The sequence below is a fragment of the Octodon degus genome, unplaced genomic scaffold, assembly GCF_000260255.1.
Source record: "Octodon degus isolate 3935 unplaced genomic scaffold, OctDeg1.0 scaffold00073, whole genome shotgun sequence".
Classification (NCBI taxonomy): Eukaryota; Metazoa; Chordata; class Mammalia; order Rodentia; family Octodontidae; genus Octodon; species Octodon degus.
Genome location: NW_004524649.1, coordinates 7,892,276 through 7,917,904, shown reverse-complemented (window position 1 = coordinate 7,917,904; position 25,629 = coordinate 7,892,276). Strand labels below are relative to the sequence as shown.

The 25,629-nt window shown below is 52.1% G+C and overlaps 2 protein-coding genes across 17 annotated transcripts in view; one reads left to right on the top strand and one right to left on the bottom strand.

Moving 5' to 3' along the window:
- The window catches only part of Rrbp1 (ribosome binding protein 1), a 51,130-nt gene extending 50,789 nt beyond the window's left edge, over window positions 1-341 (bottom strand). For 7 of the 16 annotated variants that reach the window (XM_023720051.1, XM_023720053.1, XM_023720055.1 and 4 more), the window contains exon 1: window positions 137-338. The gene's annotated coding sequence lies outside the window, so the exon portion shown is untranslated. Of the gene's footprint in view, window positions 1-136 lie in introns of all 16 variants that reach the window. The other 9 variants (XM_023720060.1, XM_023720061.1, XM_023720059.1 and 6 more) reach the window with 4 other exon arrangements.
- Window positions 342-14,928: 14,587 nt separating this feature from the next.
- Window positions 14,929-25,629, top strand: part of Banf2 (barrier to autointegration factor 2) — a 22,619-nt gene continuing 11,918 nt past the window's right edge. Inside the window, exon 1 of the mRNA XM_004635603.2 lies at window positions 14,929-15,009. Within this exon, the coding sequence (XP_004635660.2) occupies window positions 15,001-15,009 (9 nt within the window). The 5' untranslated portion in view covers window positions 14,929-15,000. The remainder of the gene's footprint in view (window positions 15,010-25,629) is intronic.

Here is a 25,629-nt window from a genome sequence, read left to right as displayed (position 1 = left end):
CCCACGCCCCCCACCCCCGCCCCGGCAGCTGAGGGGCCGCGGCCACCGAGATGAGGACGGCTACGCGGGCCGGGGGAGGGGCGTCGAGACGTGTCACCGCCGCCACTGCCGCCGCAGGCCGGGCCAAGTTTCTCACCTGCAGCCGGAGACGCAGCGAGAGAGAGGGCAGGAGCCGCCGCCGCCCCGGAACCGCGAGAGACCAGCCAGCCGCCGCTGCAGACGCCGCGACCCCGACGCTGCCCGCCCCGTCCGCCGTCCGCTCCGGCCGCCCGCTGGCTGCGTGCGCGCGTGTGGAGTCGTGGCACTTTCTGCCTCGGAGCTGGCGAACGGCCCCCTCCGCCGGGATCGCCGCCTCCTGCCTTCCCCACCCGGGCCAGCCATTCATCGAGCCGTCGCTCCCTATTGGCCTGTGCCCCGCCACTCTCGGAGCTCCTGGCCAGTCAGGGCGCGGACGGCTGAGCCACGACGGCGACCATTGGCCAGAGAGGAGGGCCTCCGCCTCGGCCAATGGACGAGGGGAGGAGCTGCGGGGAGCCGCGGGGGGCGGGGCCGCGCAGCGCTGCGCTGGCCTCTGCGCGGGGGCGGGGCTCATTTCCCCGCCCACCAGGGGGAGGTCGCCGCCGGGCCCGCCCACTCCGGGCCATGGCGCTCCTCTCTGAGATCGCCACGGCTGCGGACTTCCAGCTGGCCGCTGCGCTGGGGCGGGCGGCGCAAGGTTCGAATCCCGGCAGCCCTGGCCTGAGCTTCTGGGCACCGCAGGGCCTAGGTGGCGGTGGGCGTCACCCTGAGTAGATGGCAGAACTGGCCAGACAAAATGCTTTATTTAAACCCAATAACTTTGCCCAGAACACGGCCGCCTCGGGCCGGTGGGTCTGAGAACCAATTCTCCTTGAGGTCAGCCCAGGGAAGGTAAATCCTTATCTTCGCGGAGATAAATGGAGGAATCGGGGTGGAAGAGCCAGCGGATCCTCTGGGAATTCGGATGGCAGCCTGCACACTTTGTTAGGGGGGATCTGTCTGAAATCTGTGCTCCCCCAAACCACAGCCGGCAGGGTCACCTTAGGGCTTTTGTTCCAGGTACCAAGGCCACAAAGAGGTTCCAATCCAAGGAAACTCACCTATGCCCTGGGCAAGCCAGTAGTGGATCTTCATTGCATGAATTTCTCTAATGTTGATCGACACTCTCTTCCTAACCAGATTCAGCTGAAATAATTTTAGGCTTGCTTTTTAACCATTGGAACAGTGTCTCTTAAACCCTTTGAACCTAAACAGCTTCTTTGAATTCAGGTTCTTAAGGGGCCAGAAGGCCTGCAGCTGCTGATAGGCCCCACACCGCCCCCAGATGGCCAGGGGGCTGTAGGGTCGCCAGCACCCGCTGAATCTGCGCCATTTCTCTACCAGCAGCAGCTGCACTTGCCATTGGTACTACAGGAGACATTATTAGAAAGATGTGGAGAAGAAAAACCTTCCCAAGAGAATAAAGGGTTAGAGTGAAATTAAACCATTTATTCCTACTTTCAACTAGGTTTCCCAGCACATTAATGATTAATGGACAGGCAGTACCTGGATGAGCTCTCTGCCCTTATTTTCTAGGAGTGAACCCCACTTTGGAATAAAAATTCAAGAATCCCAGCTTCTGATTGGAAGTTACTTTGAACACATGTATCCTATCCTTGCCACTCTCTGAAGCAGCTCTAGAAGCTCTTTCATGAGCGTGTTTAGGTGTAGCAATAAATAAAAAATACGGCGCATGCTGCTGTTGAGTGTCATCCAACAGAAAGGCAGCTTCTTTGTTTTTGTTTTTTGTTTTTTTTAGACAGGTTCTGAAAACATGACCCTGTGTCCTCATCCATATTCACAGATCTGGCACATTCCAACTTCTGGATCCTCCCCAAAGTACTAAATGAGTGCTGAAGAAAAACGTTGTGAATGTGTTCAGGACAATGAGGCAGCCACAGCAGTGCAACTAAAGTCACTCTGGAAAGAAGATTCCAGAGCTGCTTCAGCAAGTGCCAAGAATGACGGAATAAGTGTCCAACATGAGGGGGAGGGAGAGTCGTGGCTGTGGGCCTCTTCTGTAATACATCTTTGGTTTGTTTTGCTTTGCTTGGGTTTTTCTGGTTTTGTTTTGTCTTTTGAGACCCGAGTCTTGCTGTGTAGTTCAAGCTGGCTTATGTAGCCCAGGCTGGCCTTGAATTCACAATTCTCCTGCCTCAGCCTCCCTAGTACTGGGATTGTAAATATGTGCGGCCACGCCCAGCTGTAATACATGTTTTAAAATGTAAACATTCACCATGTGTTATGGTCGCACTTTCTAGATCCAGTTTAAAAAAAAAAAAAACAACAACCATCTGCCTAAGCGCCTGCTCCTGGGCAGCAACTTCTTTATCTTGTTTACTGTTTTCTTAAAGTTTTCTCATTGAGAGATCCTGGAAGAAGGATTTTGTTGGAAGACAGTCCCCCCTCAGATTTGGAGGAGGATTGGTTCTGTTATTAAGTCCTGGGGTCTCCTTCCAGAAGTGTTTTGTAGGTTCTTTGCTTCTTTCTTTCTTTCTTTCTTTCTTTCTTTCTTTCTTTCTTTCTTTCTTTCTTTCTTTTTGCGGAACCAGGGATTGAGCTCAGGCCCTTGCACTTGCCAGGTAAGCACTTATTCTACTGAGCCATCTCCCTGGCCCCAAGAGCTATCTCCCCAGCCCCAGTTCTTTGTGTCTTGAACAAAGGAATTGGACAAAACAAACACAAAAGGTTTTGCATTTATTAAAGGCAGGAAAGGAGAGGTGCTTTGCAGAGCAAGTTTGGACTCCATATAAGTAGGAAGCGAGTATACTCTGCAGCCTGAGAGCTGACCACCATGAGAGGGAGCATGGGAGCCCAGAGCTCCAGGACCGCTGTCTTTGGTATCTCCTACTCCTCAGGCTGACCTAGGCCAAGGATGGCCCATGGAAAACTTGCTCAGTTCTCTCAAGAAGAACTGGAGCCAGAGCTCTGACTGGCTCTATATTCAAGGCCTTGAAACCTGTGCTGCACGTGTGACCTGTTAATGAACAGGTCTTCCCCAGCCAGTCTGCCATGCCCTAGTCTCCCACTGCGGTTCCCAGACCCACCCCCCCATACCAGAAGCTGAGCATGCCCCAGGTTGGCATGCATAGCACCTATACACATCCTCCCGAGCACTTTAATCATCTCTACGCTGCTTGTAGTGCCTAGGACATCAGTGCTGCGTGCATAATTGAACTGCATTTCTCAGGGAATAATGACAGAGGCAAAGTCTGTACATGTTCAGCACAAGTGCAGATTTTTTCCAAAATATTTTGTGAACAACAGATGTGGGACCCATGGAGCCTGTGCTGGGGAGGGGCCATGGCTGGGGATGACTCTAGGAGACATTGGGAGGAGTGGGGTGAGCGGAGCCCAGTACAAAGCAGTAATAGCCATTGGGGGGTGGGAGAACACCTCAGAGATACCACCGCCCACATGGGACAGACTTCCTGGCTGGTCAAGCCCAGGCCACACTAGTCAAAGCCCCTTCTGGGGGAACTCAGCTCACCCCACCCATCACTCCACAGAGAAAACCCTGCAGCAGGGAGCAGCTGGCAGAATTGCCACCATGACAGCTCCTGCAGGGAGCCAGCCATGCACTATACCCATTGGGACAGGCTAGGAGCTAGCAGCACCACCCTTCAGCACCAGCCAGACAGACAGCCATGGTGGGGTCACAGCATTGGGGGAGTGAGGGTCACTTGCAGAAGGCTCTCTGGTTGTTCTTTCCTCTGATTCAATAGTGGGTTAGGCCTGAACACGGTGTCTGATTCGGCATGGACCAGCACTCTGCGCTTGGCCTTCCTCATCCCCAGCTGTCCTGCACGGCCCAGTCTTCCAGGCCACACTCCCTACCCCTGCTCAGCCTCAGCAGCCCCACCAATGATGTGAGGCTAGGACTGCAGGCTGGGGTCTCCCCAGTGCTGCAGGGATGGGAGATAGGAGAGGCATCACCCACTGGCCCCACAGCCCCAGCCAGGTGAGGAAGGCTGTACCCCCAGTGGGCCCAGGGCCTAAAACACAGGTCTGTAGTGTTCCCAATGACAAATGGACCACAGGAGCATAGATAAGCCTGGGAACTCTGGGCAGGGGTCACCCAGCATAGGTTGGTAGAGACCAGAAGACTGCAGGACACACAGCATAGACACCCAGGGACTGAGAAGGTGCAATGGGGGGACAGCAACCCGGGAAGTGCTGGCTGGGAGGGAGATGCCTCCTCAAGGTGATCCTGAGGGACTTCCTTGGAGTGATGTAAGTGCTCCATGTATTGATTATAGTGGTCATTTTGTGGCTGTGATAAAACATCAAATTGTACACAATAAAGCATTCTTATTAGGCACAATTAAACATACAGAAATACCTAGCATGGTCTGTTAATCCATGACAGTGCTTTGCTTTATGTTACTAAATTGCAGACAGTGAGCTGGGGCTACAGCTCAGTGGCACAAGCGCCTGCCTGGCAAGCATGAGGTCCTGAGTTTGATTCCCAGTACCATAAATAAATAAACAAATAAATAGCAGATAATATTTTAAAAGATTAGCAAAAAGAAAAGTCTGGCCATGCATGATGATGCGTAACTGTAATCTAAGCACTCTGGAGGCTGAGGAAGGAGGATCAAAAATTCAAGCCCATTGGCACCAGGGAGATAGCTCAGTAGAATAAGTGTTTGCCTGGCAAGTGCAAGGTCCTGAGTTCAATCCCGGGTACCGCAAAATAAATAAATAGATAAATAAAATAAAATTCAAGCCCAGCCTCAGCAACTTAGTGACCTAGTGAGACCCTATCTCAAAATAAAGAAAATATAAAAAGGACTGGGAATATAGCTCAGTGTGATACCCTAGAATCAATATCCATACCCCATAATTAAGTTAGCCAGAAAGATAAGACTAGCTGGGCACTGTGGCGCACGCCTATAATCCTGACATTCTGGAAAGCTGAGGCGGGAAGACTGCTGTACATATGTCGTCAGCCTGAACTGCATGGTGAGAGCTCATCCCCCCCCCCAAAAAAAAAAAGCGGAATCTGTCTTCCAGTTTCAAAAGAGGTTTTTCACTGTCAACAACTGTGAAAGGATAATAAATGACAAACTGAAATACGTGAAGGAAGTACAGGTCTTCCCCCACACCCAGCATTCCCTGAGAGGCCCAACGAAAAGGTAAATTTAGCCCTCAGCAGGCCTTGTGATGGAGCGGTAGTTGTTATCTCATCCAGAGATGCGGGTGCAGGCCCAGAGAGTGGAAGATCTGGCCTCCATCACAGGGCTGCTGAGCAGGAGCGCGGGCTTCAGGGGCCCCTGCATCTCTTCGGGTAAGGGGTGGGTTCAGTTCACCCCACCCCTCATCCACCAGAGAAAGTCCTGCAGCAAGAGACCAAGAAGGGTGGTTTTCCAGCTTAGTGAAGAGCTTTACAGATAATTCTTCCTGCTGCTACAGAGGAAGCCGCACTTTCCCAAATTAAAAGAGCCTAAACCCGAGACTCAGGAGACTGCCACAAGTTCGAGGTCAGCCTGGGCTACCTGGTAAGTTCAAGGCTAGTCTGAGTTACTTTTCAAGACCCTGTCTCAAAAACTCAAAGAAAGAGCCTAGGGATTCTGAAAACTTCAGGCCTCCCAGGGTGCAGCTCTCTGCCTGCCCCTGGAGAACCAGTGCAGAACCGAGTGGGCACAACAGATCCCAAACACTTTCCCCCTCCCTGTTGTCCTGCAGGCTCTCAGCATGTTCCTCGGAAAATAACGGAAAGCTTTGACCAGCTAGGCACACTGGTATTCACCTGTAATCCCAGATTCCCTCCTGAGTCAAGAAGCTCAAAAGTTTGAGGCCTGCCTGAGCCACTTAGCAAGCTTGTATCTCAAAATAAGCAATTGGTAAAAAGGGGTGGGAATGTAGCTCCATAGTAGAGTCCCTAGTTTGACATCCAATACTAAAAAAATAAATAAAAATAAAAAAAGTTTACACTGAACCAAAGAACCTGGGTGATTGTATCCCTCTGGGTAACTGGAGCCCCACCCTCCACCTCAGGTAGGTACAGGAGAAGCGCTGTGACCTCAAGCCCAGCTGCTTGGGCAGCCACCTCGCTGGACGTCCTGCCGTAATTAAAAGTCAAGGCCTCCGACCCCAGGACCCATAAGATTTCATCTTTCCCTTCTGGGCAGATATACCCTAAACTAGCTAAGCTCGCCAGGCTCCCTGGCTCTTCTAGAAGGGAGAGGGCGGAGGTGAAGGCTGTGGGACACCGTCCCTTAGTCCAGAGCTGCACCTGTTGCTGGCCCACCGACCGCACACTGCTCTGCAGTCTGCGCTAGTGCAGAGAGATCCTCAGAGACCGGTCCTCTGGGGCGCTGCCCTTGGTAACTTGCAGCCAGTGGGAGAGGGGGCACAGGCACTGTCACAGCCTGGCGCCTTGCAGGACCACGCATTCTCTTTCTTTCCAGACCTCCCGGGAGCAAATGGAACCCCTAGACTCCTGCCCTCCAGAACGTCACTACAGCATTGCCCAATGGAGTCTGTTTCTCTGCCTGATTTCTGTGGACCCAAGGTGAATCTCACCTTTGTTCCTCGATTTCCACCTCTTCCCATCTGTGTACACTCCTCCCACCACTTGGCTTCCAAGGGTCACCTTTGGCCCTTTGTTCTGCAGTTAGGACGTGTTTGCCAATCTCATAGGTGTAGACACAAACTGCAATCAGATTTGCCTATTCTCAGCCAGGTGTGGTAGTGCAGGAAGATCGTCCCAACTGCCTGTCTTTCTCTAAAAAAACAAAACAAACAAAAAACAAAACAAACAAAAACACAAATGGGGTTACTGGGAGCCTACAGAACCCCTTCTCCAACCATCAGCTCCTTGCAAGGCCTCAGGCACCCGGGTACTAGTTCAAGGGTCTGTTCTTTGCCCAGGGATTCTGACTTAAAAGCAACAGCAGCGGCAGCAGCGAGTTGCGCTGTTTTCCTTCTAAATTCCCGCGGATTTAGCTTCTGTGGCGAGCTGCTCTTAGCTTCACAAGGTCTGTCTTTTGTCTGTCTGAAATCTCTCCTGCTTCACGGCACATATTCAGTGCCTGACTCTTCCTGGGCCCAGGGCCGGACTGAGGCCCTGCACGCCCACCTCTGCTGAGGCTCACAATTGCCGCGCGCAAGGGGCTGTGAGCTCCTGCGTTGCTGCTGCCTGCGCTTCCGCTCCTCCCCGCAGACCTCAAAGGCCAGCTCGGGGAAGCTTTCGCTCCCGGCCACTCCAGCCCCGCGTGGCCCTCCTCAGGCTCTGTTCATCAGCTGGGGGTTTCCTTTATTTTTTAATCATCACTCGGAGTTTTGAAGAAAGTCCTTAAGCCAGAACAAGCAAGCAAGCAAGAAAAAAAGAAGGAAAATAAATGTAGTACGAGTCAGATGAGGCCTGCTGGAAGAGCGGCTGGGTTCCGCTCTGGGCCCTTGCGCCAGCCAAGACCCAAGCAGGCCGCCACACCCAGCAGGGCAGCCAGACTCCTAGCCGGATGTGCACTGCTGGAGGACTGGCCTGGGGGCGGGGACGCAGCCTGCAGACCCAGCTCCTGCCCTCCTCAGGAGGAGAACTCACCTCTGTCAGAGAACTCAGGTCTGGGTGGGATGAAGAAAAGCAGTTTAGGCCTTCCTGCTAGTGTCATTTCCCAATGAGTCCCTGGTGCTCTAGATGCCATGTGTGTCTGTGGAAGACAAAGAGAGTTAATGTACAATACAGTGTCGCTGTCTTTCTGTGCAGCACCTCTCAAACACCTGTGCCGGGGGAGGGTGGAGGTGGAACTTGCCCTGTCGGTCCCAGGGAAGCATCAAAATCGGTGTGTTTAACACCAAACAAGTAGTCTCTGTGTACTTCTCCAAAATATAGTCTTATAGTCAGGTTTTCTCAAAACAGAACTAGTTTTCTCGCGAATACCCTGGCATGAGAGTAATATATTCCAATACATAATGCATACAATACCGTTCCAGCCTTCCGATGTGACATTTTATATCGACACTGTTTTGTATTTATTTTTATTTTATTTTTTTGTTTTGTTTTCTATTTATAAAGACGCATTGTTGAAATAGAAAATTGAATGGCTTAAGAGCCCCTTATAAGAAGGTTCTGTCCACTCTCCTGGTGGCCTCAGGGCCAGGTTCCCCGGGGGATAGACCCAGATGACTTTCCAGGGAGAAAAGCAGGCACTTGGGAGCAGCCTCTAGGAGTGGGGACATTTGGAAAATGGGGCATGATGACCTTTCTGGAAATGTGCTCTGGCCACTTGAGGAGAAGGGGAGACTCTGCCTTCAGGGGGCCTGGGACAGTGGGCAGCCACCAGTGTGGGTGACACTCTGCAGCATGCGGGTGTTGCCCCAAATACCCAGTCTGTTTTCTCTTTCCATCTGGAAACTTAAGGACGCTTACTTTGGCAAGGGTCAGAGAATTCCACAGTGGCATCAGCAGAGCCCAGGGGGGACAGAGATGTGGCAGCTGGGGCTCTGTCCCCACTGGCCTGCTGTGAGGGACTGAAGAGAAGGAGGAGACAGAGCACCTGGAGGGCGGAGGGTGTGTCCCGTGGGAGGGGCATCCAGAGCCATCCACGTCTGCAGCTGCACAATGCCCTCTTTATTCCTGGGTCCTCGAGACACCGCGGTGGCTGACGTGGAGTCTCCCTGGCACAGCAGCGCTCAGAGCTGTGGCTGGCGGGCACGTCCTGGGCAGGCGCCTTCAACTGCTGCGGGGGGAGCCAGCCGGTCTCTGCCCCAGTCTCCCTTTTGCAAGAGTTAGACAACGAAACTGAATCCATGTGAGGTCTGATTGGCAATAAATACCTGCTCATTTGCTTATTCAGGGTGTGCTGTGTGAGCTGGCCCTGGGCTCCATGCTGGAGTTGTGGCAGCCAGCGGGATGGACAGAGGTCCCCCAGATGGGGAACTTGGGGCAGAAGGTGGACAACCAGCACACCCCCGACAAGGATCACCCCAGGGTATGATGGCGTCACTGCAACTGTGGTTAACAGTGGTCTACATGGAAAGCTCTACATGGAAATTCCAGAAATAATTCACATGCTAGCCAGAAGCAGCAGCACGCTCCTGCAATCTCAGCACTCTGGAGGCTGACACAGGAGGATCTCTGTGAGTTTGAAGCCAGCCTGGGCTATGTAATGAGCTCAAGGCTAGTCTGGAGTGCATAATGAGACCCTGTCTCAAAAACAAAATGGAAATAAAATCCACCCCCCCCCCAAAAAAAAACTGTACATGGGAATTCCAGAAATAAACAGTTCAGGGCCAAGGAGATGGCTCAGTGGAATAAGCACTTCCTTGGCAAGTGCAAGGGCCTGAGTTCAATCTCTGGTACCGCAAAAAAAAAAAAAAAAGAAAAAGAAAAAAGAAAAGAAAAGAAAAGAAAAAAAAAATCTTCAGTTCTGTGCCATAGAAATAAACAATTCACATGCAGTTCCAAAGGGCCCCATGCCGAGACCCTGTGTGCTCGGCTCATCCCTTTGTTCTTTGCCTCCAGCTGCATGTGTTCCAGCCACCTGGGTTATCAGATGGCTGTGGTGTTGCAGTCTAAGAGTCCCAACTTGACTTACCGATGGCCCCAAAACACAGAGGCCCTGCTGCCAATGGGGTCCCAGCCACCACACAGAGAAGGCAGATTAAATGCTCTGACACCAGGTGGCAAAAAGCCAGGCACGGAGGCAAAAGCAAAGTATATGTCAGGTTGACTGGGGACTATCCACTGGACTGCCTGCCAGCCACAGCTCTGAGCACTGCTGTACCAGGGAGACTCCACGTCAGCCACCGCGGTGTCTCGAGGACCCAGAAATAAAGAGGGCATTGTGCAGCTACAGACGTGGATGGCTCTGGGACTGGCTCTGGATGCCCTTCCCGCAGGATACATCCTCCATCCTCCAGGGTCAGGAGTGTCCCCTGAAAATGAAGGACTACTGTACTAATCAGGTGGATCAATGTGATAGAAGGTGTTGCTCAAGTAGGGCCTCAGATGACATCGGGCCCAGCTACAGGGCGAGGAAGATACAGAAGTCTTCTGGGAAGAGCACGTGCAAAGGCCCAGAGGTGGGGACATAACTGACAATTGCAGGGCACTGGGTGATGCTGTGAAGAAGTAGTGATAAAAAGCAAGGAGGAAAAGAGGCCAGAGAAGAAGAGGTAGAGAGGAAGATTCGTTACCTGAGCACCTCATCTGCTGCTGCAGAGGGCTCTGCACAGAGGATATCTCAACTCGATCCTCTAAGAAGCCTATTACATAAATAAGGAACCAGTCTCAGGGTATAAATTTCTGCAGATCACAAAACTAGGAAGTGTCCAGACAGGGATTCTGACCAAGGACTCTGTTTGCACAACTCCAAAATGCATATGCACACAACAAGGGAAGCGTTGTCGCTTAGGGCTTGGGCAGTGAACAACCTGGGCCACTGTACATGATGGAACTGTGCCAGTTTACCTTTATTTTCTCAACATGGGGCTGTTAGGAGTACAAAGATTTATTCTGTATCATCAGAGGCCCACTGACAAGCTACATCTTGGGCTGAGAATGTGGAGTCTAAGGTTCCTCCCAGCACTACAGGAAGGGAAGGGGAAAAGAATAAAAGAAATTAAAGATATTATCCCAGCCCTTGAGAGCACATGCTGGGTTTCAGAAAATACAATGTCTGCAGAGATATTGACTAAGAGAAATAAGACAGCCTTGGGTTGTGTCCAGGACAGCACAGGTGACCTCATGAAGGACATGAGATCTGAGGTTGACCTGTAGACTTAGCCTGGAGGATCTGTGGAGAAACACATAGGATCCCCCAGATCAGTACAGAAATCTCAAACTTGCCCACCCTGAGTGCAGACTGAGTTTGTGTCTCTGGCGATCTGATTTTTACCACATGAACATTTGTTATTGTATACTTTATCATGGGCTGGCAATATAGCTCCGTGAACTAGAGCGCCTAGTCCGAGCTTAGGCAAGCACAGGGACCAGGGTTCAATCCCCAGCACCACATGCCATGTCAGCCCCACCCCCAGGACAGACTGAGCCAGCCTCAGAGTCTGGGAGTGGTGGCGCATGCCTGAAATCCTAGCACAGTGATCCCTGAAAGCAGGAGGATCACTGTGAGTCCACGCTGTGTAGTGAGACCCGGTACCAAATACATTAAAAATAAAACAAAACAAAACAAAAAAATAGAATCATATGGGTGAAATTTGGTAAATCTCAGAAGAGAAGAATCTGTAATCTCATCCATGAAACAAAGTCTTCCCACACTTTGGGGTATTTCTTTCTTGCTTTCTCCTTTGACAAGCAATGTTGAGTGTATTATATATCACATCTGCACAGGCTGCAGACACAAATGCACATATATATGCACGTACATGTTTGCCTTTATTGAGGTATGATTTTCTTGTTCATTTTTTTGATTTTTGAGACAAGGTCTCCCTATGTAGTTCAGGCTACCTTTGAATTCACTATGTAGCCCAGATGGGCCTCAAACTCACATTGATTCTTCTGCCTCAGCCTCCTGAGTACCCAGATTACAAATGTGCACCACCACACCCAGCTCAGTTACGGTGTATAAAATTAAGTTACCATATATAAAATGCCTACATTTTAAGTGGACAAGTGTATGAGTTTTAACAAATGAATGTACCCGAATAACCACTGGAGAAAGATCTAGAATATTCCTTCAGCACCCTTCAGCACCTGTACACCCCACCCCAGGCAGCCACTGAAATTACTCTTCAGGTTTGGGGCTTCAGTGAGTAAGGCATCTGGGGACATTCTTGTACCAGTCTTTTGTATGGCCATATGTTCCTGGGTTAATGGCCAGGAGTAGAATTGTTGGCCACTGTGTAGAGCTGAATGTTTGACTTTCTGGGAAACCTCTAGACCATTTCCCAGAGTGTCCGTGCCATTTCCCATTGTGTGAGGGTTCCAGCTGCCCCACGTCTTCATCGACACTCAGTATTGTTGCTCTTTCTCATATTAGCCACTACGGTGAGCATGAATTTCCACTTCCTTGATTGCCAAAGATGTTGGGTGCTTCGAATAGGTAAGTGTTTCCACAATTATAACTGCTTGCTTTCTCTGATTTTTAAATTTATACCTCACATTCTCCTCTTACCCCATTGTCTTTCTACCATTATGTTACAGATTCCTCATAGCCCAACCAGGGAGTTTTCTGCAGTTTATTGCTTCACTCCTCTAATAGCCATTTAAATTATTGCCAGTTTCCTACAATTCTAAATAATGCTGGCAGGGACAGCTTAGTACATATATTTCCCTTCATATTTTAGGTTTGTACATTTATATAGATTTATATTTATATTCCCCCACGTTTTAGATTCATTCTTTCCATATTTTGGATTACTTCCTCTAAGTAAATTCAGAAGATGAAATTAGCAGGCCCAAAGCATATTCATGGCCTTGAGAGTGTGAAACTTGGCCCTTGGTTTCCTGAGCACATGCTGACCTCCTCTTCACCGCTGAGCTCTGAGTACAGTCCCTCCCATGGGACCCTTGGTCTACAGCAGAGCTCCTGGTGGCTGGTAGCCAATTGTTGTTGCGTCCCGAGCAAGGCTGACAAGGTCTGTACTGTCCCTGACATACAGGAGGCTGGGGACAGGAGGCTTCCTTGTCCCTGGAGCCAGGTTGAAAGAGGAGAGAACTCTGGAGTGACCTGTCCCCTCAGAACGATCTGGGATGGTGCTGGCCAGTGTAGCTGGGCCTGTTCAACGGCAGTCCCAGGGCTCCTACACCAGGTGCCTGGCCCGAGGGAGCTGAACTGGAAGGAGTCCCCTCAGCAGGCACGTTGTGTTTAGACTTCATGGGACTCCAGGGGGGCTGGTGGCAATGACAAGTGGCATGCAGGGAGGGGCTGGGGTGGACCAAGGTCCACTGCAGGGCAATAAAGCAAAGGAACAAGCCCAAGTCACCAGGCCTCCCCTGACCACCGCAGCTGGTGATTTTCCCAGTAACCTTGATAACCTGCACAGGGCACGCTGCCACCATCTGCCCTGAGACTACACGCTTACCAGCAATTCAGAAAGTCTAAGCCTGCTAAGCCAGTTTGTGTCTTTCCCTTTTGAACCATGATCTTTGTTTTGTTTTGCATTTTGAGACAGGGTCTCAGTATGTAGTTTAGGCTGACCTTGAACTCACAGCAATTCTCCTGCCTCAGCCTCCCAAGTGCTGAGATCACAGGCACACACCACCAGGCCCGGCTATCCATGGTCTTAGCAGGACAAACAACAAGGGAAGAGAACACCAAGGAGCTGAGACACCTGGCATATCTCTGGCCTGGTCACCACGTGAGCACCAAGGCTAGGTCCCATGGGCACTTCCAGGCCCTGGCCACTAATGCTTAGAGTCGGGTGGGCTCCTACAGTTGTAAAAAGTGCCCAGGCCAGGACTTGGGTGCCCACAGTGGAACATCAGGCCACCTTCACACTTACAATTGGCTGGGCCTGAGACTGCGGGTGATGTCAGCTGCCCCCCATCTGCAGCAATGAGTAGATCCTCCATAAAGCCCAGAGGCTCAGCTCGCCGTGGCCTCAAAGCTGGGCTCCTGTTTGTTCCCAGACAACCTCAAAATGCTACCACCAGCCGTCAGCCAGCCAGTCTTGCCATTTCAGGATCTGACCCAGGAGACCAGCGCCCCCTCAGGACTCTCAAAATGTGGTCCTGGACTGGGAGTGTCACGTGCCCTGGAACTGGCTAGAACCCAGAGTGCAGGTCCCTTGCAGGCCTGCTGAGTAGAGCTCTCCCGGGCTGGGCTGTGGGGTTCCAAAACCCCTCAAGATGCTTCTAATGAACCCTAAAGTGTGACATCCGCTGTTCAAATTAAAATTCAGGATCAGCCGGAGGTTCCAAAGTGAATTGCTCCCAGCACCCCAACCCCAAGCACTGGAGGAGGAAATGGGACTGAAAGCTCCAGGGTGAGTGTCTCTTTTCTTTGCAGCCTTATTAAATATAAACCACACCTAATTATCAAATCCCTACAATGGAAAGTAGCCCAGGCGAAGATCGCACAGCCCAAGATAACCTAAGAGACATCTGCCTGGGATTTAACTGGAGGGGGGTGGATTTGCTGCCTGTTTGTTTTCCAGAGCTAATATTTAAATTCTTTTGCCTGCCCTGAGGCCACACCAGGCAGACAGTGAGGGGAAAGGAGGGATAACCCAAGAGAGAAAACAATAACAGAAAAAAGCTGTCTGAAATTTTAAATGAATCACAGAAAACATTCAGAGTCGGGGCTGCACATATAGGTCCATCAATGTGAGGAAAGGGCCAAAGATGGCTAGCTTTGAGCTGGGTGTATTAACAGCCCACACCTATAATCTCAATATAGGGCAGGCTGAGGCAGGAGGATCTTTGACACTTCCAGTGCAGTTTGGGCTACATAATGAGTTCAAGGCCAGCCTCAACCAACCATGCAGTAAGACTTGTGTCACCTGATTTCTTTTTCATTTTCTTTTCTTTCTTTCTTTCTTTCTTTTCTTTTCTTTTTTTTTTTTTTTTTTTTCCATTTTGAGACAGGGTCTCCCTATGCAGTTCAAGCTGGCCTTGAGCTCACTTTGTAGCCTAGGCTGATCTCAAACTTGCACCGATCCACTTGTCTCAGCCTCCCAAGTGCTGAAATTATGAGATTCTGTCTCAAAAGAGCAAACAACAAAATAAAAAATGGGAGTTGGTTTTATCAAGTGCCATGAAGCAAGCAGGGACAGGAGTCATAGTGGCAGACGGCGGTGGGGTGTTTTATCCGCTGCTGTCTCCAGGCTGACATGTCTCTCAGCGCAGCTTTAGTGGAGCTGGCCTGTCCTGCCTGCCTGTCCCTGACCCTGCTATGGGGCCACCTCAGTGGTGTGACATCACAATGTCAAGCCATGCAGGCCTTGGAGCACAGGACACTTGCTGACCTTCCCAGGGCTGTCCCCAGGTCCTCAGTAGCCCAGGTGAGCTGTCTACTGCTGTCTCCACCTTCTCGGATGCACCTGGTGAGTTCTCAGATCTGTCCCCACCCCATGCCAGGGCCACAGCTGGCAGCAGGGCAGGACTGGTGGCAAGGATCATGCAGGGACAGCCCCTGTTCTCCCCAGCTGGCGCACCCAGCCTCTCCCTCTACGTAGCCATCTGCAGGCACCTCGGCTGGCCACCTGCTCTGGCTCCCTGGACAAAGGTCATCGTGTCCTTTATGGACACTGATGGGTGGACAGGCCAGCTCTGGGATGGAAAGTCCATTAGAGCATTGCTCCTGACCCTGGGTGAGGTCCCAGAAGCCACTGCCAGGGTCACATGGCACAACAGAGGGAACAGAGCCACCTTCCCGGAGCTGTCATTGACACAAAAGCCACCACCTCCAAAATGCAATCCAAAAGTCCTGTAGACTGCCTTCCCATAATGTTGCTCAGGCTCATGTCAAACTCCTGGGCTCAAGCAATCTTCCTGCCTCAGCCTCCAGAGTACTGGGACCAGGGCTGTGCAGGGCAGTGCCAGCTCTTGCTTTGTTGTTAATCCAGTCCCCATTCCCCTTTGGTGTATCAGACTTCTCCCTTTCCTTCCAGACAGTAAGACAACTCTGGAACAGTGACAGGAAGTGCCTGGGTAGATTAGAACACTAGAAAGAGAGAGTGGGTGGGAACAGGAGCCGAAGCCTCTCACGAGTGGATGCTGGGCAGTTGCAGCTAGGGACCTTGCCACCTGCAGAGTGCAGTGGTCCTCTGTAGGTGCCTCATCCCCACTGGAGGACCCAGCCCTTCTGGGCCCTGAGGGTCTTCAGGAGGCTCAGGACTGAAGCCAGGTGACTCAGAGAAGAACTTGGGGCCTCCATGGATGTCACAGTCCTTGCTGCACAGGGGAGCATCCCAGATGCCATGGTTTACAGGGCAAGCTGAGCATGCTTCAGCCCTGCTGAAAGAAAAGGTGGTGTCTGCTGCATCTTGTCCCTGGGACCTAACACCACAGTCCACAGGAGCAGGACTTCTGTTGTGACTCCGGGCTTCAGAAGTCCTGGGTGGCTGCTCCAAGGCACCAACAGAGGACAGCTGCTCACCACACAGTGGTCAGGAAGCAGAGGACAGGAAGAGCCGGGGCTGGAACATACTCCCAGGCCATGTCCTGGGGACCACCACCTCCACCTGGACCGCTCCCTATGGCATCCTCAGGCCTGAGAAAGCCTGTGGATGTGTCTCCTGCTGTGCAGAGTGCCCATGGTCCAGTCACCTTCCACACACAGGAGACTTCGGGGGCCACCAAGGATCTGAACTAATGAATGGCAAAGGGGCCAGAGTGAGAAGGGTCCGTGAAAACACAGCACCTACCGTGTGCCAGACCCCTGACCCCAAGGTCTGCTGTACTCTGGGACATTCCCAGGATGGCCTGGGCCCTGTATCAACTGTCCCCAACAAAAGAGCGAGCACTCTAGAGACAGAATGGGGCCACTTGACAGCACCTGGACCCAGCTGGCACAACTGGGGACAGGACTCAACAGTTAGCCAGAGCTAGACCTAGAGGCCTCTAAATGCCATTTCCAAAGCCAAGACAAGGGGATGCTGGGACCGCCAGGTTTGGATCCAGGCAGTGAGGCCTCCAAGGGGTATTGTGAACTGACAGCATGGGAGGGAGGGTGAGGGTCAGCCATTCTGGTCCCTTGCCCCCAGGCTATGTGCCAGGAGAAACAAGGAGGACATATTTCCCTAAGGCAAAGTGCCACCAACTCGCTGGGTTTCTAAGACTGTTCCAGGCCATCCTGGATGTCATCTTGTCCCCTGGGCTCCCTGTGGACCCATTGGATCCTGTGCCTGGACCTCTGGTTCTGATGGCACCAGGCAGGGTGGCTATTGCCACATCAGCAGAAGTTAAGTGCTCAAGAAGAAAATATATTAATTGAACTCCTTGGGGCACTGGCTGTGCCCCATTCCTTCCCACATCTGGGCCCCAAACAGGAGTAATATGTGTGACCTCCTTCATCTCCACCCTCATCATCGGCCTTCAGCACAGTGCCTTCCACACTGTGACTTCACATATGCCGCCCCCTCTGTGGGCTCTGCTTTTCCCTGGGAGTATTTTACATTCTGCCCCTTGAGGGCCTTGGGTCAAGTGTGTCTCTGCACCGTTCCTGACTTTATCCCTATTGTCCCTGTCCCCACCCCAAATGCTTCCTTATCTCTCAAAATCACCGTGTTTGTGTGTTCTCTCATCTCCTACTGTCTCCCTGGACAGGAATGTCCATCCCATAGAGCACCAGGTGGGGAAAGGGCTCAGCACCTTGTCCCCACAGGTGGCCACTCCTCAGCCACCTCCTTCAGGGAAGAGGCAAGAGACAGGTGCTGCCTCAGTAACTAAATGACCAGATGCAGGGCTGCAAACAGCAGAGCTCAGCCATGCCCCCGCCTCTGGCTCAGCAGTGGGGCAGGGCAGCTGCAGTTGAGGCTAATAGATCACTCACTCGGCCCCTGCAGCTGTGGGGTGGGGGTCTGGGTGACCTCTTCCTGCATTGGCTTGGGTTTCCTTACAGCAGCATAGAGGCCCCAGGTCACCTGACTATGTGACAGCTGACTCCCCGGAGGGAAGCAGAGATCTTTGAGCCCAGAGAGGTAGCACATGACCACACAGCTGGGGTGTGCACCAGCCACAGGGGAGTCCAGGGAAAGGAGAGGCCACTTCTTGGGTGGCCCCGTGGGCAGCCCACAGTGGAACTTCTCAAAGCTGGTGTGTGTACAGCCCCAGGGGACTGGTCAAGCTCAGACTGCCTAGGTTGGGGGACCCTGACATGTGGCCTCTGCTGCTCAGGCCCCTGTTGGGGTGGTAAGGTTGTCCTATGGCACAGCCAGCCAGTCAGCCAGCAAACCCTATCATAGGCCTAGCATTCTGCGTCCCCAGTAGTCCATGGGGATAATCTGTCAAAACCCCTGGCCATGGCACAGCCATCCATGCTGCTCCCAAACATGTCACTGTAAAGTGCTTCCTTCCTAACATTTCCTCTTCATGCCCTGGGGTGGGGGGGGGGGCTTTGGGGGGAAGGTCCTGTAGTTACAAGGTTAGAAAACAAAGGCAAACTGCAAATGCCCCCCCACCCCGCCACCTTGGCTGGCTGGTGGCTTTTCAGCCTTAAAGATGGTGTGACAGTGATACACATTCAGTAGAAATCAGGCCTGATGTTTTGTTTTTCATTTTTTGTTAGGACATGCTTGCGGGATAGAATGATTCCACTCCCCCTGGGGAGCAGGCACTTGCGCGTGACACACCCGCATCCTTCCCGTCTCCCCTCCTCCTCCTGCCCTCCACTGCTTAGTCCCTTTCCCGCTTGCAAAGGATCCCCCCCACCCCGACTTCTTATCATCTCTTACTCTACTCTTTGAATTATTTATACTTCGGGTTTCTCCTATAAGAGAACCGTGCGATATTTACGCTCGTGTGTCTGATTTATTGCACTCGAGGTTCTGGTCTCAAGGCACACCCGTTCTTCTACAGGTAGCTCAAGCTGGCCATCTTTGGGGCAGAGCAGTGCCCCACTGTGTGCAAATCCCGCGTGGCCTTTGTCCGTTCCTCTGCTGAGGGACGTGCAGGCTGCTTCCAAGACTGAGCAATTACAAGCTGGGCTGCCGTGAACGTGGGCCTGCATGGATCACCGTAATGCAGTGTCTTCACTCTTTTGGGAAGATACCTGGCAGGGGCATAGCTGGGTCCAGTGGGACTTTGACTTGTGATCTTTTCTCCCCAAGTGATATGTGTTCCGATCCTCTCTAGCGTCTGGGCAGCAGTAGTGAGCTGTCCCTAACAATCACACGAGTTATTCAATACCGTGCTATAAAATAGGCTTTGTTTTGGATGATTTTGCCCAAATGCTAGTGAGACTCGTGTTCTGAGCATGTTTAAGGTAGACTCTGATGTTCAATAGATTGGGCCTGTTGAGTGAATTTTTGATTTACAATAGTTTCAGTTTACAAAGGTTTTATCAGGGTGTAATCCCATCCCAGGTCAAGGGACTTCCCCCTAGAATGGCTTGAAGCCAGTTATGGCTTTAGGACTGGCCGTATCCAGGTCCTCAAGAGACATTCCCAAGAAACTTGGTCAGAGCCAGGCGTAGCGGCACGTATCTGTGATCCCAGCACTCCAGAGGCTGAGGAAGGAGGATTGCTGCAAATTTTACACCAGCCTTGACCACATAATGAGATCAAGCCTACTGTGAACTACATAGTGAGACCTTGTGTCAAAAAACCAAAAAATAAGAAACGAAAGAGTAGCCTGTGAGTCCCTAGGCAGAGGGGGAAGTTAGGGGCTCTTGTTTGGGCAATTATTAACCCAACTCTGCTTAACATGGGAAACTCTCTGTCCCCAAGTGTGGCAACTCCATGCCTTGGCACAGGGGCACCATAGACAACCGAGGAGAAATGCATGAACCAGCATGGGGCGTTGGTTCAGCATCTTCTTGGCCCCTGTGGAGCCTCCTTCCTCCAGCGGAGGGGAGGACCCTCTGGGACCAGCAGGGTCTTGTAACTCCCAGCAGATCTGCTAGGTTGGGATTATCCTTCTGGCAGCCAAAGGTAGGGGAAGGCTAGAGTTTCCGTAGCCCATCTTAAGAGAACTTGAAACCTGAAACCTCTGGGGTGATGGCCTCTGCTACTTGAGAGGCTAAGGCAAGGGGCTGCAAGTGCCAAGAAAGGGACAGAGACTCTGGTGAGGTGTGAGGCTGGTCCATGTGGGGATTGTCGGGGGCCATGATGGGGACATGTGTCGGGCGCCCTCCCGTCCAGCAGGAAAGCACTCAACACGATTTGTGCGGCGGAAAGGCTTTAATCGTTCTCCTGAGTGATGCGCCCCAAGAGAGCACAGTTCCTCTCTCTGTCCCTCTTCCTGTCTCTGACCCTCCGCGTCGCGGAGCGTTTCTTTTATATCCTCACACTGTCCAATCGAGGGTTGATACATGTTACAGCGCCATTGGTTACAATCTCAGGGAAGGTATCTTACATCATTATAGGCGGGTGTATAGCGACTGCGGAAGCAGGAAATGAGCGCCATCTTGGCACACTCGGTGGGAGGTGTAATCTAGCGCAGGCTTCAAGGGCTGCAGCAGGCCTCACCCAATGGTCCCTAGGAGTTTTGGTTCTGAAGCCGCGATTCGCGGCATGGGCTCTCTACAGACATGGGTGACACCATTTGGGTTGCCCGACATGTTGCTGTCCTCCGTCTGGTCTGCCGAGTGCTTTCTGCCGAGTGCTTTCTACATCTTATGTGCCTCAGCACAGTGGCTCATGGTGCTCCGTGGTGGGGCCCTGCAGGATGCCCCCTCCCTAGGTCGCATTCCTCCCACTGCAATGTCAGACACTCTCAAAACTCACAGAAAATCCCAAGAGTCCGGCCTCAGGAAACATGGCTTCCAGCCAGACTGGTGCCGGCCTGGAGACCTGGGGTGGCCTGAGTGACCCGAGCTACTGCTTGGCTAAACCTGCAGGCCACGCGCCAGGCAGGAGGGGGTCTCTGAGCCAGGACCTGAAGTCCAGACAAGTGTCAGGGTGGCGGAGCGCTAGCGTGAAGGTCGCCCCTGTAACAACATAGATTTGGAGAGCCTCCTCCAGCAGGCACTCAGCAGCGCAGCAGGGTGTCACTGCACCCACACAGGTGGGGCCAGTAGCCACTCTGTCCAGCTGAAAGTATGGGTGTTTTCTAAACATGGAGAAAGCCCACACCGTCCCCTCTGCTTCAGATATGATGTGAGGCGCAGTATCCAATGCTCCCAGATTAAACAAGCAAGGTCTGTGAAGACACCAATGGCTTGAGACATTGAGGGCAAGCGCTTCTCAAATGGTGGCGGTGACAGGTGTCGTGTCTATGCAAAAATGTGTATATTACAGGGGGATTGGGTATAGTCAGGGACAAAGGCAAGGGCCACACACATGTGCTGCTGTGGCCTGGTGTGGCTCCTCCCGACACGTAGCCACAGTCAGTGAGCAGCAGATAATGAGCAGCACCAAGGTCCTAAGTGTCCCCTGAGAGGAGGACAGGAGAGGCACATGCTCCCTTTGGTCCCTTCTGTGACTCTCCAAAGTGCACACAGAGATGTAGGAGGACAGCAATCACTGGGGAGGTCACAACATGTCCCCAGGAAGCCATGCTCCAGCTGGAAACTGAGAGCCACCTGACCAAAGCCAAGGTTTCCCCAGAGCTGAAGCCTGGCCTTGGAGGTTCCCTATGAAAGGTCACCAGCCCAAGGCCCAAGCCTGTGATGCCAGGTTGCAGGCATGTAGTAGGCAGGCACTGACCTGAAGGCCCTATAGCACAGGACAGACCGACCAGCAGTGTGGCTCTGCTTTGATGGATCTACACAGTGCTGAAACGTGTATAAATATTACCCAAAATTGAAAAATTGAGGGCCAGTGAGATAGTTCAGTGGCACAAGCATTTGCCTGGCAAGTACAAGGTCTAGAGTTCAATCCCCAGTACTGCCAAGGAAAAGAAGAAAGAAAGAAAGAAAGAAAGAAAGAAAGAAAGAAAGAAAGAAAGAAAGAAAGAAAGAAAGAAAGATTGGCAACTTGGACACAAAATTCTAGATTTTGGGCTTCTCTTGGCAAAAATGACAACCAAAAACTCTCAAGATGTGGTTGCCTGTGTAGGAGAATCTGCTTGATGTCACAGTCCGGACATCACCTTCCTCTAGAATGGAGTGCAGGACTCTGCTCAGTCAGGGCCTGCCCCACTCGCGCTGGGACCTCGAACCAGTCCTGCAATTGGCCTGGTGCAACTTCCCACTGATGATTCTTCATTCCTGCTGCTCCTGACATTTGCATCTGTAACCCCCAACCTATGCTTTGGACAGGTGCTCACAGGGCTTTGGAAAGGTCATTGAAACCAAGACCTCTTCTAGTCTTCGCTTTCTGCACCCCAGGGAGGAGGCCAAACCTCACAGCAGTGGAATGCAGATAGCCAGATGTCCTGGCAACAGAGGGAGCACCAGGTGACATCAGGCCTTGGGAAATCCTTTCTTCACAGCCCTGAGGACCGGGCTGGGCTGGGGACATGTCAAGACAAAAGGCAGTCCTTGCTCACGTCCCTTTTGATAGCAAGCACCTGCTAGATGTGCTCAACCTTGTGAAGGGTCTCGCTCAGTGATGAACAGGTATCGCTGGAGCTGAACTGCGCCTGCTCACAGTGCCACAGCTGGAGTCCTGTGGAGCCCGAGGAGGCAAGCTGCCTGAGTCCTCGGAAGGCACCGGAAGGGCTGAGTACAGGGATAGTGACCCGTGGGTGTGGCATTCTACCTGGCAGAGAACCAAACGAAGGATGCCAAATGCAAGCTTTTGCTATCTCACACGTGCAGTGACATCACATCACACTGGCACAGTTCCACAGGGCCACATGATGTCCCTCACTAGCTAGCGGCTGCCTGCTGCAGCCCAGAAACTGTGGGGTCTGAGGCCCCAGTGATCCTCCATCCAGTTAGCACCTGTCTTCTCACTTTTTTTTGAGACCAGGTTTCCATTAGTCATTGAACAGCTCGGGCTGGGCTTGAACTTTGGAGGTTTCTGACTCTGCCTCCCACAGTGCGAGGATTACAGGCAGGCACCACCTTGCTTATCCGATGGATGAGGGCATTAGAAATCACTGATGGAGTGGATTGGATGGGAGGCACCTGTGAACTCAGCACCACACCCAAGAGGACCTCCCACTCACCGGATCTAGGCGTGGCCCAGGCCATCCCCTTTCCATGCGCTCTTTAAGGACCTCTCCAGGTCTAGGTGAGCAGGCAAGAGGCACTGAGCAGAAAGGTAGCATGAGGCTCAGGAGGTGGGAGGTTAAGGGGATTTCTTGCTCAGGCACTTAGCAGGCTGAGGCTGGAGGATTGCTGTGAGTTCAAGGTCATCCTGGGCTACGTAAGGGAGTTCAAGGTCAGCAAGTTGAAGGCCAATGAGACCTAGTCTCAAATCCTTCTCCACCCCAAAGGAAAAAAAAAGCCCAAGAGTGGATGCCTTCAGTGTGGCTGGATCCAGGTGCACACATGGCTCATGGGGAGTCTGTCTTTTGTCCCTCTCCAGCATATCATGGCTTCTCTCTCAGGTGGTTTCTGGAAAGGTGGCTTCTGATACTCGTGCCATCTGGGACCCATGCCCAGGGCTGAGTAGTTTGTGGAAAAAGAGACCTATGCACCCTGAGAGTGAGGAAGGGCCAAAAGCAGCACTTGGGTGACAAGTGGAATGGAGCTCTGGGAGCTCCTGAGCCACAAGCTTCTGTCCCCAAAGGGGACACTTCCAAGGGACCAGTGCAGCTGTGTGCTGCCCCCTCAGATGCTGCATAGTTCACCAAGGATGGACTCCTCAAGGTGAGACCTCCATGTACCTAGAGCAGTGTCATCCGTCTGTCTGGTAACCCTTTCTCCAGAGAGAAGGAAGAAGCCATGGCTTTGAGGAGTGGGGTAGAGATGGAAAAGCAGGAGGTGGGTGACAGAGAGGTATCAGGCAGGCAGCCTTCCTGTCATCACTCTGGAGACCAGGGACGCACAGACCTCAGTGAGGACAGACTTGAGGTCATTCCCACCTCATCTTCTCCCCACCCTTGCTGCTGCAAGATGGTAGGGTTGTTAGGTATGGAGGGGGACTTTGTCACATGATTTTTCATAAAGGGCGTGAGACCCCTGAGTTCAGGAACCAAAGCTTTCCACCCATGGTAGAAAACCCAGGTGACCAGTTCCTTGAAGAGAGGCTTGTCTTGGCTCTTGGCTTCCAAGGCTACCAGCTGTGGGTGCTGGTGCACCTCATAGTAGGCCTGTATGGATGGCATGTCATGGTGGGCAGCATGCCCCGAGCGAGCTGCACACATCAGGGCAGCAGGGAGGAAGTGTGGAGAGGCCACTCACCCCACATAGGGGCCATCCTGGGCGATCTCAGGGGCCACCTCCTCCTGTGCCCAACAGAGGAGTCCTGCTTTGCTGTTTATATCAACAGATTCCAGGTAAAATTTCCTCAGAAGTAAAAGAATCTTTTTAAGTTGAAAAACAAAAATGGAGCAACGTGGTATGGACTCTCTGTGCTCTGAAGCCACCTGAGTCACACCTCAGTCGAGAGGGAAGGCAGCTAATGAGGGTCTGGTGTACCCAGGGACTCGGGGCAGCCCCCGACCCCTGGGAACACAGACAGACAGATCCCATCTGGCTGGAGCCCACCACCATCCCAGAGAATCTGCTCAGCATTTCAGGACAAAGTCCCCCACGGAGACCAAGGCACAGGTTCGCAAACCGAGGCACTTTCTAGTCCTTATGGGAATCTCTGAAAAGCCTGATGTCCGGCCCGCCCCCTGGGTGACCAAACCAGCTGTGGATGGGGCTAGGTGTCTTGATTTCTCCATCTCCCTTTGCCAGGCTGTCAGGTTTGAGCCAAACGCAAAGCAGTATGGGATTCCCAAAAAAATTACAACTAGAATCAGCATAGGACTCAAAAATGCCAACTCTGGGTGTGTGCACCACGAAATGGAAAACATCATCTCTTGGGGAGACAAGTCTGCACCCATGCTCAAAGCACCGAGGCTCACACAGCCAGAGTGGGGGAACCCTAGTGTCCACCCTCAGAGGAAGACGAAATACATTGCATCATAAAACGGTAAACAAGGAGCGCGCTTCTGACTTGGGGTGTGCCTCCGTGACACTACGCTAAGTGAAGTTAGCCAATCTGGAAAGAGCAACTGTTGGCCAGAGTTTATCTCCATGGAGCAGTGCCTGCCTGGCAAGTGTGAGGTCCTGAGTTTGATTCCAGGTATCCCCACACACACCAAAATAAGAACAACTATTCTCTGGCCATGAACCCCTGAAGTAGTCAAGTCCACAGAGTCAGAGCGCAGAAGGACAGCTGGCAGAGTGGTGGGGAGACAGAGGTTGTGTTTGTGTGGAAGGGGCCCTGGAGATGGCAGAGAATGGCCTTTACACTGCTGACCTGGGCTCTGAGAAGGGTTAGGATGGAAGATTTTAAATTCATGTAGTTTACCACAATTCTTTTTCTTTCTTTCTTTCTTTCTTTCTTTCTTTCTTTCTTTCTTTTACTAAGGATTGAACACAGGGCCTTCACACTGAACTGCATCCCAGTACCTTTTAGTTTCTATTTTGAGACAAGGTCGCACTAAGTCACTAAGTTGTGCAGATTGGGCTCCAACTTGTGATCCTCCTGTCTCAGCCTCCCAGAACACTGGGATTACAGGTGTGTACCCCTATGTCAAGGCTCCTTAAATTAATAACTGACACAGAAGGAATGAGGGGCATGAGGTAGTAACTTAGTGGCAATTGTGGCTCATGTCTAGATGTCCCCCCAAAGCCTCAAGTGGTCATAGAGGGGCTTGTTCTGAGGTGGCTGGATCCAGAGTGTGTAGTGCTGAAATCAAGGGTATATGATCGCTAAGTCAGCCCACTGATTGGGTGGCACAGTTCTGGGCAGGACTAAGAGTGTCCCACCCTGATGTGAGTAGGCTGGATAAAATAGAAGGGCCAGCTGGACATGGTAGCTCACCTATAATCCCAGCACTCAGGAGGCTGAGGCAGGAGGACTGCTGTGGGGTAGAAGCCAGCTTCAGCTATAAAGTGACTTCAAGACCAGCATGACATGCATAGGGAAACCATATCTCAAAAAGGAAAAAGAAGA